The sequence below is a fragment of the Sinohyriopsis cumingii genome, chromosome 4 (assembly GCF_028554795.1).
Source record: "Sinohyriopsis cumingii isolate HCF-2022 chromosome 4, ASM2855479v2, whole genome shotgun sequence".
NCBI classification, from domain to species: domain Eukaryota; kingdom Metazoa; phylum Mollusca; class Bivalvia; order Unionida; family Unionidae; genus Sinohyriopsis; species Sinohyriopsis cumingii.
In genome coordinates, this window is record NC_142964.1 from 76,837,613 (window position 1) to 76,851,539 (window position 13,927).

The 13,927-nt window shown below is 34.8% G+C and overlaps 1 protein-coding gene across 2 annotated transcripts in view; it reads right to left on the reverse strand.

The window, feature by feature from the left end:
- The window catches only part of LOC149801489 (myosin-IIIa-like), a 122,015-nt gene that overhangs the window by 11,849 nt on the left and 96,239 nt on the right, over positions 1–13,927 (reverse strand). The window contains exons 26-29 of one of the 2 annotated variants that reach the window (XM_089955654.1): positions 12,348–12,465; positions 11,690–11,737; positions 9,836–9,913; positions 8,494–8,538 (exon numbers count right to left, since the gene is read on the reverse strand). In XM_089955654.1, the coding sequence (XP_089811780.1) occupies positions 8,494–8,538; positions 9,836–9,913; positions 11,690–11,737; positions 12,348–12,465 (289 nt within the window). The remainder of the gene's footprint in view (positions 1–8,493; positions 8,539–9,835; positions 9,914–11,689; positions 11,738–12,347; positions 12,466–13,927) is intronic. The other variant, XM_089955655.1, reaches the window with a different exon arrangement.

Below are 13,927 nucleotides of genomic sequence, written 5' to 3' on the forward strand. Positions count from 1 at the left end.
GCATGTGTGTATGTGTGATTTGGATTTTGTAACGTAGCTTTAACAATTTTTCAGCCATAGCACTATGATGTCTGCAGTGTGGCAGTTTACAGTGATGTCTAGTGCTGGGCATCATGCTGCAGACATGTAGTATGATGTCCCACCCTGTCACATTATCCTGATACCAGGCTGACCAGTCCTAACACTAACCTCTTAATGCTGAGCACCTAGCAAGGCAGCTGTTAGTAACATTTTTTATCAGTCTTTGGTATGATTGGCTGGGGTTTGAACCAGCGACCTCCCACATCTGAGGTTGAAGCTCTAACTACTAGGCCACTAGTACGGTCTTAAGTTCCTGAAACTGCCTTTCTAAGCAATGTAGTACTTTAATGGCTGGACCAGACTAAGCTGTTTGAATGATGGCTGGTCCTTCTGGAATGCAGATCAATGATAATGGGATCTTTATAAGCAGCCATTGAGTAGGCAAAGCTGGACAAAGCATTGGGGGACAGAAGCCAGTAAACCTCTTTGATCAATGTAGAGTACAGGTGTAACAATTCATCAATATGTTTCAGCACTGCATTATTTTCTGTAACCTTACATGGTATAGGTATCTATATTACTGCTGGAATATCCCAATATGTACTGCATCACAAGTAACAGAATATCTGTGGAATATCCCAATATGTACTGCATCACAAGTAATAGAATATCTGTGGAATATCCCAATATGTACTGCATCACAAGTAATAGAATATCTGTGGAATATCCCAATATGTACTGCATCACAAGTAATATAATATCTGTGGAATATCCCAATATGTGCTGCATTACAAGTAATAGAATATCTGTGGAATATCCCAATATGTGCTGCATCACAAGTAATAGAATATCTGTGGAACATCCCAATATGTGCTGCATCACAAGTAATAGAATATCTGTGGAATATCCCAATATGTGCTGCATCACAAGTAATAGAATATCTGTGGAATATCCCAATATGCACTGCATCACAAGTAATAGAATATCTGTGGAATATCCCAATATGCACTGCATCACAAGTAATAGAATATCTGTGGAATATCCCAATATGTGCTGCATCACAAGTAATAGAATATGTGGAATATCCCAATATGTGCTGTATCACAAGTAATAGAATATCTGTGAAATATCCCAATATGTACTGCATCACAAGTAATAGAATATCTGTAGAGCAAATTTATACGAAAAAAGTTCTGATCTCATCATGCTCTGCTAGACCAAAATAGTGGATAAAATCATAAATGTTAACCTTCAGCTGTATTTAGGGCTCCCATCTGCAAATGTTTTGGGTTTCAGGGGTCAAATTATTACAAGGATATTGAACAGTTAGCAACAAAATCATAAGCAGATATTCAGGGAATATTAATATCCCTGTCACATTAAGACTAGTAACCTTTATTATCAGTAACCTTATCACACTATTACTAATTGCCTTGTCACACTAAGACCAATAACCTTGCCACACTAATACTAATAGCCTAGTCATACAAATACTAGTAACCCTGCCATGCTAATGCTTGTAACATTACCACACTAACACTAGTAACCCTGCCACACTAACACCTGTAATCTTGCCACACTAACACTAGTATCATTGCCACATTAATACTACTAACCCTGCCATACTAATACTAGTGACACTGTCACACTAATACAAGTGACACTGACACACTAATACAAGTAACACTGTGACACTAATACTAGCAAACCTGCCATTCTAACACTAGTAACACTGACAAAATAATACTAGTAACCCTGCCATACTAATACAGTAAAAGCTGCTATAAGCGACCTCTGCTATGAGCAACCACCTGTCATTTCCAACCACAATCATAAATGCATGGATCGATTTTATTATATAAATGCTCTGTTATGAGCAAATACCTGCTGAATGTGACCAGCAACTGTGCTGGCTTGGCAAAATATGCATTTTGACACTGCTATGAACGCATCGCAAAAATGAGGATAAACTCTACCAACCTTTATTTAATCCCTTTAAAAAAAAGACTGCTCTTATCATTCTAAATTTTACAATTTTTAAAAAAATAGGTTGATCACCGATGTCTGAATATTTTTAGCTATGCCTATAGTGCTTAATAGTTTGTCGTAAACCTGACTAAAGTATATGTTATTTCCTAGTCTGGTTCCCTGATTCATATGTTCCCAGCATTGTTCTCCGCTATATGTATATGGGGTGAGCAACACAAGGAGAATAAAAAGCAGGGAACCAGACTAATTATTTCTACACTTAGCCTGCTTCCTGGCCTTATCGTAGGACCCAGTATCCCTATTAACAACCATATCGCGAGAACAGACAGACACTACAGACCTATATGTAATCAATTGTGACAATGACCACTTGATTAGCAACAATTGTTCTGATCAAAAAACAAACATAAAAGGAATATTTAAAAAAAAAGGATTGTTGCTACCAGTGATAAATACTACAGTCCATAAACCAGGCTAATGTACATGTCATGAATTGCCATTGTATTGCCAAAGTTGACATAATGGGCGCGTATATTGTTCGTCTTTAGAGTTAATTCATATTGCCAGGGGTGAATAAGGCCATTGTCCATTAAACCAGCAAGACAGAATCATTTGTGGGATTCGATTAATAGTGTTCAAGACTTGTGTTGTTTGTTGTATTTGCCCCAATGTTAAGTGATTACAACCCAATCACAAAGCTGTCGTATATTCAAATTGGTGTGACTGGATTACACACTTTGCTTATAGAGTTAATCCCTGTATGTCATCTTTTAATGAAGCCATTGACTTTTGTCTCTGAGTAAATGGTTCTATTTCTGGATAAGATAATTGTTTCTTTTCATTTCATTAGCTGTTAGATATGCAATGCACATGTATAGATTTTTCATATTTTCCCATAGCCCAGTAAAGACCATCTTTATGCTCAATATTAAAGCTCAGCACTAATAATTTTAACACCTAGAACCTTAATAACAATGGATGAACCTCCAACTTAAAAGAGACAATTTTTAAGTCGGGAGAAAATTATTGTAACTTAAAGAAGTGTAAAAGATCAGACCACTCACAAAAAAGCAGTTCAAACGTTGGTAAAACAAACTTAAGTTGTTATAAAGGAAAACAAGTAATTCAGAAACGATTTCATATGTTGAAATATGTGATCTTCAAATGTAAATGTGATTTCATGTTTAATGATAGAAGTATATCTTTATTGCTATGTAATTTTGTTTTTAGATGAATGCATACAATATTTTAGCAAGAACTATTAATAAAGAATAGAATATATGTACAGTGATTGTGGTTATTTTTCTTGAATTTGTTCTGAAACTGGACCTTGGAAACTGGTCTTTTTGTACAAACCTGCATTGAAAGACCACCTGTCTTGATAGACCATTTTTTGTTGGCAGAAGGGGTAGTATCTCATAACAGGTTTTACTGTACTAGTATCCTTGCCACACTAATACAAGTTACATTGACACACTAATACTAGTAACCCTGCTGCACTAATACAAGTGACACTGACATACTAACACTAGTAACCTTGCCACACTAATACTAGTAACCTTGTTCACCCTAATACTAGTATCCTTGCCACACTATTACTAGCAACCATGCCACACTAACACAAGTGACACTAATACAAGTGACACTGACACATTAATACCAGTAACCCTGCCACACTAACACAAGTGACACTAATACAAGTGACACTGACACACTATACTAGCAACCCAGCCACACTAACACAAGTGACACTAATACAAGTGACACTGCCACATTAATACTAGTAACCCTGCCACACTAATACAAGTGACACTGCCACATTAATACTAGTAACCTTGTTCACCCTAATACTAGTATCCTTGCCACACTAATACTAGCAACCCTGCCACACTAATACAAGTGACACTGACATATTAATCCAAATAATATTGACACATTAATACTAGTGACCCTGCCACACTAATACAACTGACCTTGATATACTAATACTAGTAACTCTACCACACTAAAACAAGTGACATTGCTATACTAATGCTAGTAACCCTGCCACACTAATACAAGTAACATTGACACGTTAATACTAGTAACCCTCCCATACTAATACAACAGTGACACACTAATACTAGTAACCCTGCCACACTAATACAACATTGATATAGTAATACTAGTAACCCTGTCACACTAATACAACTGACATTGATATACTAATACTAGTAACCCTGCCACACTAATACAAGTAACACTGACACATTAATACTAGTAACCCTGCCACAATAATACAAGTGACATTGATATACTAATACTAGCAGCCCTGCCACACTGATACAACTGACTTGATATACTAATACTAGTAACCCTGCCACACTAAAACAAGTGACATTGATATACTAATACAAGTGACCCTGATATACTAATACTAGTAACCCTGCTACACATTTGCAATGCAAATACAGTGTCATATGCAAAAACCAGATAAAAGTATGTTATTAATGTGCCTCTAAATCATGAAAATAGATCATTCCATACCTCCTAAATCATTACAAATTGGATATTTTGCACCATCAAAAGTCCATACATGGTATGAAGTTGTCATTTCTCTCCCTTGCTAATGCAATTGATGGTGCCCATGGTGAAATACTTAATTTGTATCATCCCTCCTGTATTGCTATATGTATTTTAAACAAATTAACAGTACGATACCTATGAAGAAATGAATTCAAAGTGTCACGATATGTACTGTATTGGAACCAAGCTGGTGATGCACATCTCTAATGCCCAGAAGGCTGAATCTTCTCTGAACATCAGTGGATTCAAATGGGAAGAAGGTGCTTGTAAGCAAAAATCTTCAAAAATGTAGAAGAGTGGGACAACAGAGAATTAGAAATGTGATGCACATGACAACTGAGATGGCAAAGCAGACTTAAGCAGGAGAGTGAACAAGGATGGGGCTCTGGCCATGCTGGAACATGATTATCTCCAGGCATTCATAAGATCAACGGTCCAGAACTACACAGAGCATATCAGAATGGTGTGTACACTACCAGTAGCAGGTTGCAATAGAGCTGGGACCAGTGAGGGGTCTATAAGTCCATTACGGAGTGACGTGAGATGGTTCACCAATCTCAGTGCAGGTTATATACAGCACCATGGTCAGATCTAGGTATGGGATAGTCATTGCCACATGTCTGGCACTGTCTATATCCTAGAGCCAGGACTGCATGTACTGGGAAAAAATATCCCCATTTGCAGCCCATAGACTTAACTATGATAACAAATTGAAAAAGCAAAACAATGGCATACACAGATGAAATCAGTCAAGCATCATGTTGAATTTACTGTGAAGAGGATGCTATGACTAGACAAAATGACCAAGGAATTTACAACCTGACAAGTATCATTTAGTAACAGAACAATTACTTGTCTGAATTCATCAACAAAGCTGAAGTGAAAGTACTACATACCAAAGTTCAAGCAATTAGGATAGTACTGATGAAAAAAAGATCACATCAACAAGTTAGCCAACTGATTTGCCAAATATTGTTTATGATGATGATAGAGCAAGAAAGAAAAGGAAAAATATAGCTAGAATATACTTGCCTGGTGTGAGAAAACTCCTAAAAATTGCTCAATTGATCAAAAGGCACAAATTAATTCAGTATTTGTGTGGTCTTAAGAAAGACCACACAACCAAGCACAAGCAGAAGTAGTAATTGATAAGTGGCAGAAAATGGTCCAACCACTCAACCAATGAGAAGATCACTCTAGTTTGGTTTCTACCTTGGCAATTAGATAACCTTTCAGAACTTCTGTTGCTAAAACAATCAAAACCTATTTTCCCTAGACTGATATCTGCAAACTCTATATGCAGACACAGTCTGGTCAGAGCAAGATTAAGTCCCTGACCAAGACTAAGTCCCTAACCAAGACTGACACCCTAACCAAGATTAAGTCCCTAACCAAGACTAAGTCCATAACCTGTTGGCACATCATGTGATCTGGCTCTTAACTTTTATGGCTGGGTGTATATTACCACATAGATTTTTATGGTATCTGTTGTTTTCGAGTCTTCTCATTTTCATGTATCAAGAAAATTGAATAAACAGAATCAACAATGATATAATTGTAACTTAGTTAAGAGAGTTTCTTGACACATGAAAATGAGAAGACATAAATGAAGAATTTTCAGAAATTAAAACTGTGAATTTATGTTTAAGAAGTCTTGACAATCTTTTTCTGCAGTTAGAATCCTCATTAATATAAAACCTCACAGAGAAGGTTTGTAACATATGCACTCACTTATAAGTCCAACTGCAAACAGCAAAGACCCAGATAAGCCATTGCATAATCTGCCAGCAGATCTGGGTCTATGCTGTCTGTTAGGAGTAATCAGTTGAAGAAACACAGACCAGGATCTGTCAGTGCATTATGCAAAGGTAGATCTGGGTCTATGTTATTTGCAGTTGGACTTGTCTTATAAGTGAATACATACGGTAACTTACAAATCCTTAAAACAATGATACGCTAATATGAGATCCTGTTCAACGGGAAGTTGATTTAGCCTCTGAATTTTGATTTCTCTTCTTTATTAATGTTTTTTATTTTTAGCACTTACCATCAATCGAATAATTCAAATTCTTTTCACGCTACTGGCAGATATTTCAAAGATATTATATTACCATAACTGTTACAGAAATACATGCTAATTATTTCCCCAAACCTATGATGCTGACATTCCTTGAAAGTGACAGTTACTTTAAAACCAAAGATTAACATATATGTATTTACCAGTCCAAATCAAACAAAGAACCATGCATGCTGCATGCCAACATAAATAGAAATAAACCTTGCAAATCATTCTCATATCAAAGGTTGAGATTCACTGGTCAATTATATAACGTAAAATAAAGCCTGAAATTCTGTTTACTGGAGGAACATTTGAATTTTATTAAAAGTGAAGACACCCAGGAAAATTAGGTAAATTCTATAGTGACCAAGAAGATTTGCATGGGCACGGTTGGCAGGAGATTGCTGACCAATGATTCACAATGACCTATATCTTCTGAATGTATATGAGCTTGAAACAAAGCAAGTGTCACAACCATATATTTGTCTATTAGACTTGCCATGAATGTGACCTCTGACCTCTAGATCCCGGAATCTATAGGTTGTTTTATTATGCTGACTGCAAGCCATCCCCAAAAGTTGGTCAAATAACTTGTTCTAGACTACAAGTTATTCTTCAAAACCCATTTTTCATTGAGGCACAATGACCATGACCTTTTACCTTTTGACCCTAAAATCAACAGAACTATTCCAAACATTAAGTATGCCATCAATAAACATTGATCAAGATACATGGTCTTAACACTAAAGTTATTATGTAAAAAACATTTTCTTCTGTCAGTCAGTGACCTTGACTTTTGACCCCCAAACTGACAGACTTCTTTTGCAAACTCTCCACATTTTTTGGTCCAAGTATGTGATGCTAACCTAATCTTATTGTTAAAAAAAAACCAATATTCTTCTTTCAGTCACAGCAACACCCACCTTTCACCTTTTAAATCCCAAAATTAATAGACATCATCCGGACCCCAAGTGCATGACCTCCACAAACACTGGTCAAGGTATGTGATACAGAACTAATGTTACTGCACAGAAATCATTTGTTTTCTGTCAGTTAATGACCTTGACTTTTCACCTTTTGAAGACAATATCAAAAGACTTTTACCTTAACCAAATACAAGCTATTTACAAAGTCTGGTCCAAGTATGTGATGCAGAACTAATGTTATTGTGTAAAATCCATTCAACTTCCTTTGGTTACACTGAGCATGACCATTGACCTTTTGACTCCAAAACTGATACACTTGTTATTACTTCAAGTGCAATTCATGAAAGGTTGGTGAAGATATAATTAAAGATTTCAAGTTATCATGCAGAAAGGAAACACTAACTAACACATTCATAGATTAACAAATAGGGACAATACATAATAAGCTCTGCTAAAATGGCAAAGATATAACAAAAACAAATCCTTAATGAACACAAAAATCATATTTCTTTTAAAAAATTGCTTATTCATTCGATGGAACATTATTACAGTACCACCTGAAAAAGTGGGCTAGGCTAAAAGTACATACGCCTATCACATACTGTGAATTCATTTATTTCCCATGTAGTACCAAATTTTGTGGATTTTGTGGCTGCTACAAACCATGAATTCAAAGATCCAATGAACAATGATTCTTCTGTGGAAATAAAAGGAACACTTTCAATAACCCATGAATTTCAACATCAGCAAAAATGTCACTGTTCACAAAACCACAAGAAATGATACCCACAAAATATATGACTTCACATTAAGTACTGGGACAATCAACTTCATTACTAAAAAATGTTACTAGCCAATTGTCTCTAATTTGATGAAGCACATAAAAGCACAGGAAAGTCAACCACAATGAGCATGATTTGATTAATCCCTTACGCTGTTCCTCTGCATAGGATGCTTATTTGGCTTTCTATATGTATCCTGAAATGTTGGTGATATATTAATGAAAACAATTTCAAAATTTCTTCACAATATATTCTCAACTAATTAGCAGATGTTTATTGCCATTATGTTATGATAGATATAATGATTTGTAGATAAATTTCCTGAGGGATGTTCCATTAAAACATACATGGGACCCAGGTAAGGCCATTTCAAAGTGGGGTACTCACCCATGGATGCAATTTAAATTTCTTATCATTTTAATATGAACTATGTGAAATCAAAGTACCCTGGCATATGTTTTTTTTAAATTGACTTCCCTCGGTACTATGTATATTTAAACAGAACAGCCCTGAACTTATTTTCATTTTCAATAACATATGATAAGTTTCAAATAATTCAGTATCACCCTGGTATTACTTCCTTTTTTAACATCTGTATAAATATAAAAAGGTCATTTCATTATTATATATGGCCAAAAAATGATAAAATTGAAGAAGAATAGTGACACTATATGAAACAAGAAAGCTAGGTAAATCAATCAATTATATGATTTTGTCCAATTTTCAAATAATTTACATCAGATTATTATTATCTAAAGTTCTCTCATTGTACCATCATCATCACAATATTGAGATGAAGACACGATATACTGTATTGTCACTTCGAATGTCATTATTCATGATCTGTGTACTACATCTATACTACCACATAAATGTGAGACTCCAGATGTGATGTGTCAACATATTTTATCTTAGATGGGTTCTGTTTCAAGTAAGAGTAAGTCCCTCCAGTTCCTGGCCCTGGGTACATGTTATAAACATAGTCTCTTGCTAAAGCCCAGATTCCAATCCAAGTTCTGATGTCTGATTGGCTAGCACAAAACGTCTGACCAATCAGACATCAGAATTTTAAATTGCATCTGACTTTAAACATGAGGATGTTTTTATAACTATGAGCCTTGGACTCACAATTTTGCACTTTATATCTACTGTTTTCTACATCCTCTGTACTCACAGTTTTTTTTTAGAAATATATCCAATGACTTTCATTTAAAAATTCTTAAGCAAAGACCTTAATTACAGCAGGATGCAATGTTGCAGAAGCTATTTTTCATAAAAGATCTAGTTCCTATAGTACTTTAATTTTTATATAACATGTAATATATTAACATGCTGATAATTAAAACCTGTCCAGGGATTTGACATTACATGCATGCTAACATGGATTATACATTTTGACTAATTTATTCAAGACTACGTTGGGAAAATTATTATTTGCTAATTCGATAGCAAACATGCAATAATATCTCATAAATATTCTCCAGTCTACTCACCTCCTTCTTTAACTGCTCCTCCAGTGTGAAGTAGAATCTCTCATCCACCAAATCTTCATAATCACATCGACCGTGTTCCTATTAAGGGCAAAGAAAGAGCAAACTTTGGTTTAATACTGATGGGCTTATTTTGTCCTGTCTCTTCTGATCATTTATAATATAAGTTATTTTCAGACGAACATGATTCTGGTGTAAACCCTAGATCAATATGACCTACTGTTCAAGGGGCATAGCAGTAACAATTTTCACAATGGCTGCCATGGTGGTTATAGAGGATGTCAGAAAATCATCATTTTCATTTAGGGCCAACTAGACATCAGAAGAAGTCATTCATTTAGGGCCAACTAAACATCATAAGAAGTCATTCATTTAGGGCCAACTAAACATCAGAAGAAGTCATTCATTTAGGGCCAACTAAACATCATAAGAAGTCATTCATTTAGGGCCAACTAAACATCATAAGAAGTCATTCATTTAGGGCCAACTAAACATCATAAGAAGTCATTCATTTAGGGCCAACTAAACATCATAAGAAGTCATTCATTTAGGACCAACTAGACATCAGAAGAAGTCATTCATTTAGGGCCAACTAGACATCACAAGAAGTCATTCATTTAGGGCCAACTAGACATCAGAAGAAGGCATTCATTTAGGACCAACTAGACATCAGATGAAGTCATTCATTTAGGGCCAACTAGACATCAGAAGAAGGCATTCATTTAGGGCCAACTAAACATCATAAGAAGTCATTCATTTAGGGCCAACTAGACATCATAAGAAGTCATTCATTTAGGGCCAACTAAACATCATAAGAAGTCATTCATTTAGGGCCAGCTAGACATCATAAGAAGGTGTTTGGTGAAAACAAATGTGGATCAATGAGAACACCTCATTGATTTTCTAAAAACTTCCATCTTGGATACCAAGTGTAAAGTGGGAGAAATCTCTGGAAAATCGCAGAGAACTTGGACACATGTTACAGTACACTAGACAAAATAGCACCATGTCAAAAGCATTATGATAAATTTATGGAATTATCACAAGTTCAGAAAAAGAAAGTTCTCCAGTGAATTCAAGCTTGAATAAAAAAAAAAATAGGAATGTTTGGCTAAGAATAAATCATTTCAGTCGAGCTTTGTTGGTGAGGGAAGTGCACATGATGTCATTATGGTCAACGAGGTACATGCATATGAAATGGTGGCTATGGCTACTCTAGTTTTTCCAAGGTCTATTTCTAATCACTGGTGCAAAGGCCTGAGCATGTTCCAACCGTATACTGAAATGTCCATCCATATAGGAGGAGCAGCAATAACAAGATTTTCAATATGGCTGCTGTGGTGGCCATAATGGTTGTCAGGTCCGTATCATTCTTCTTTAGCATCTTGGGATGAATGTTCGTGTAAAGTTTCATCACAATTTTTAAAGTAGATGAGTAGTGATAACTTTAGATTTAGATGAGTAGTAATAACTTGTGTTAATGGATGGATGACAGATAGCTGACAGATGAATGAAGAATGGAAATCAAGCCATCTATTAGGCTCTGTTGAAGCTATTACACAAACATTTAATAACATTTTTAAAGCTCCGGTTAGAGCAGTGTTACAGTGAAATTAACTATAAAATACTGTGGGAATAACTAAATACTTAATTTACTGAAACAGAATTATCTGTTTGGTATTAAAATCAATTTAAAATGACTTTTTTCAGCACATGTGGACAATGTATGGTCAAAACATGAGTGGCTATCATTCCCAATTTTTTAGTATTCTTCCCGCAACATCGCTTCCTATTAACTTAAGTTTAGTTTTCTTTCGAACAATTTATTTTAAATAGTTACAAGAAATGTACACTTACCTGGCCACATGGTGTTTTCAGCAAGCCATTCCAGTTGGAGATTTTATTCTGTTAATAACATATGGAGACATAATTTAACAGGAGTTTATTTTCAAATAAATTATTTGTTTTTTGATACAGCACATGCATCTTTTTGTAGTTTTCAATTAAGTAAAAAAATGAAGTTATTATTTGAAGCTTAGACAAAAAAAAGAAGAAAAAAACATGCTTTTTGATCAATACAGCAAAATTTAATTCAAATCACTTATTCAAAGAAAATATGTTCCACATTACTGTCCTGCCCATGTCCAGTTCTAACACAATGTCTCACCTGTGTCCATGAACTATTTGATTGGTGACATGTTAGCAGAAGTGAGTGATATGTTTAAGCTAAGACAACAAAAATAAAAATTTGTGACATTAAAACCATTGATATGCATCATGAAATAAAAAAACAGTACACTTACTATCTGACATCACCTTCATAAATTTTGTATTGAAAAATAACTGGGATTGTAAAACCTGTGGCACAGCATCACAAAGAGAAATCATGAATTTAAAGTATACATTGTGACTTTACTATCAGAAATTGTATGCTAAACTAATCAGAAAGTAATTTACATTTATTTACAGGTGAGTTAAAGTAGCCTTTAGTACTTGTAAATTAATATTTTAATACCTTGCTATGATACTCCACAAGATCTTTCAGCGTCTTGTGCACTTTGTTTTCTCCAATTATAATAAACTTCTTGTTTCTCAGCTGATCTATCATGTAGTGACGTACTCTATCTTCAGCTCTGCAAAGGGAAACTAATGTAAACAAGCATTTCTAGAACGAAGACTGTGTAAGCTTGGTAGTTCATTCTTCAAGTTCTTGCAGTTTCATTCAGATAAAACTCATAAATGGGTTGCTTCCGCATTTAAGATCTAAACTTTGCATAAATCCTATAATGCTAACGATTATCTGGATTCATGTTGGGCTTCAGAATAAGAAATGTCAAGGAATTAATTTTTTGTGAGAAATTGACCACTTTGGGTAACTGGTCTTCACAATAAGGAATGTCATCATGGGAATAACTTTTTGGTGAGAAATTGACAATTTGGGTAATTGGTCTTCACAATTAGAAAAGTCATCACAAAAATATTTTTTGGTGACAAATTGACAATATGGGTAATTGGTCTTCACAATAAGAATGTCATCACAGAAATAATTTTTTGCTGAGAAATTGACAGTTTGGGTAATTGGTCTTCACAATAAGAAATGCCATATAGGAAATAGATTTTTTGGTGAGAAATTGACAGTTTGGGGAATTGGTCTTCACAATTAGAAAAGTCATCACAAAAATATTTTTTTGGTGACAAATTGACAATACAGGTAATTAGTCTTCACAATAAGAAATGTCATCTAGGAAATAGATTTTTTGGTGAGAAATTGACAGTTTGGGGAATTGGTCTTCACAATAAGAAATGTCATATAGGAAATAGATTTTTTGGTGAGAAATTGACAGTTTGGGGAATTGGTCTTCACAATAAGAAATGTCATCTAGGAAATAGATTTTTTGGTGAGAAATTGACAGTTTGGGTAATTGGTCTTCACAATAAGAAATGTCATCTAGGAAATAGATTTTTTGGTGAGAAATTGACAGTTTGGGGAATTGGTCTTCGCAATTAGAAATGTCATCTAGGAAATAGATGTTTTGGTGAGAAATTGACAGTTTGGGTAATTGGTCTTCACAATAAGAAATGTCATCTAGGAAATAGATTTTTTGGTGAGAAATTGACAGTTTGGGTAATTGGTCTTCACAATAAGAAATGTCATCTAGGAAATAGATTTTTTGGTGAGAAATTGACAGTTTGGGGAATTGGTCTTTGCAATTAGAAATGTCATCTAGGAAATAGATGTTTTGGTGAGAAATTGACAGTTTGGGGAATTGGTCTTCACAATAAGAAATGTCATCTAGGAAATAGATTTTTTGGTGAGAAATTGACAGTTTGGGTAATTGGTCTTCACAATAAGAAATGTCATCTAGGAAATAGATTTTTTGGTGAGAAATTGACAGTTTGGAGAACTGGTCTTCACAATAAGAAATGTCATCTAGGAAATAGATTTTTTGGTGAGAAATTGACAGTTTGGGGAATTGGTCTTCGCAATTAGAAATGTCATCTAGGAAATAGATGTTTTGGTGAGAAATTGACAGTTTGGGGAATTGGTCTTCACAATAAGAAATGTCATCTAAGAAATAGATTTTTTGGTGAGAA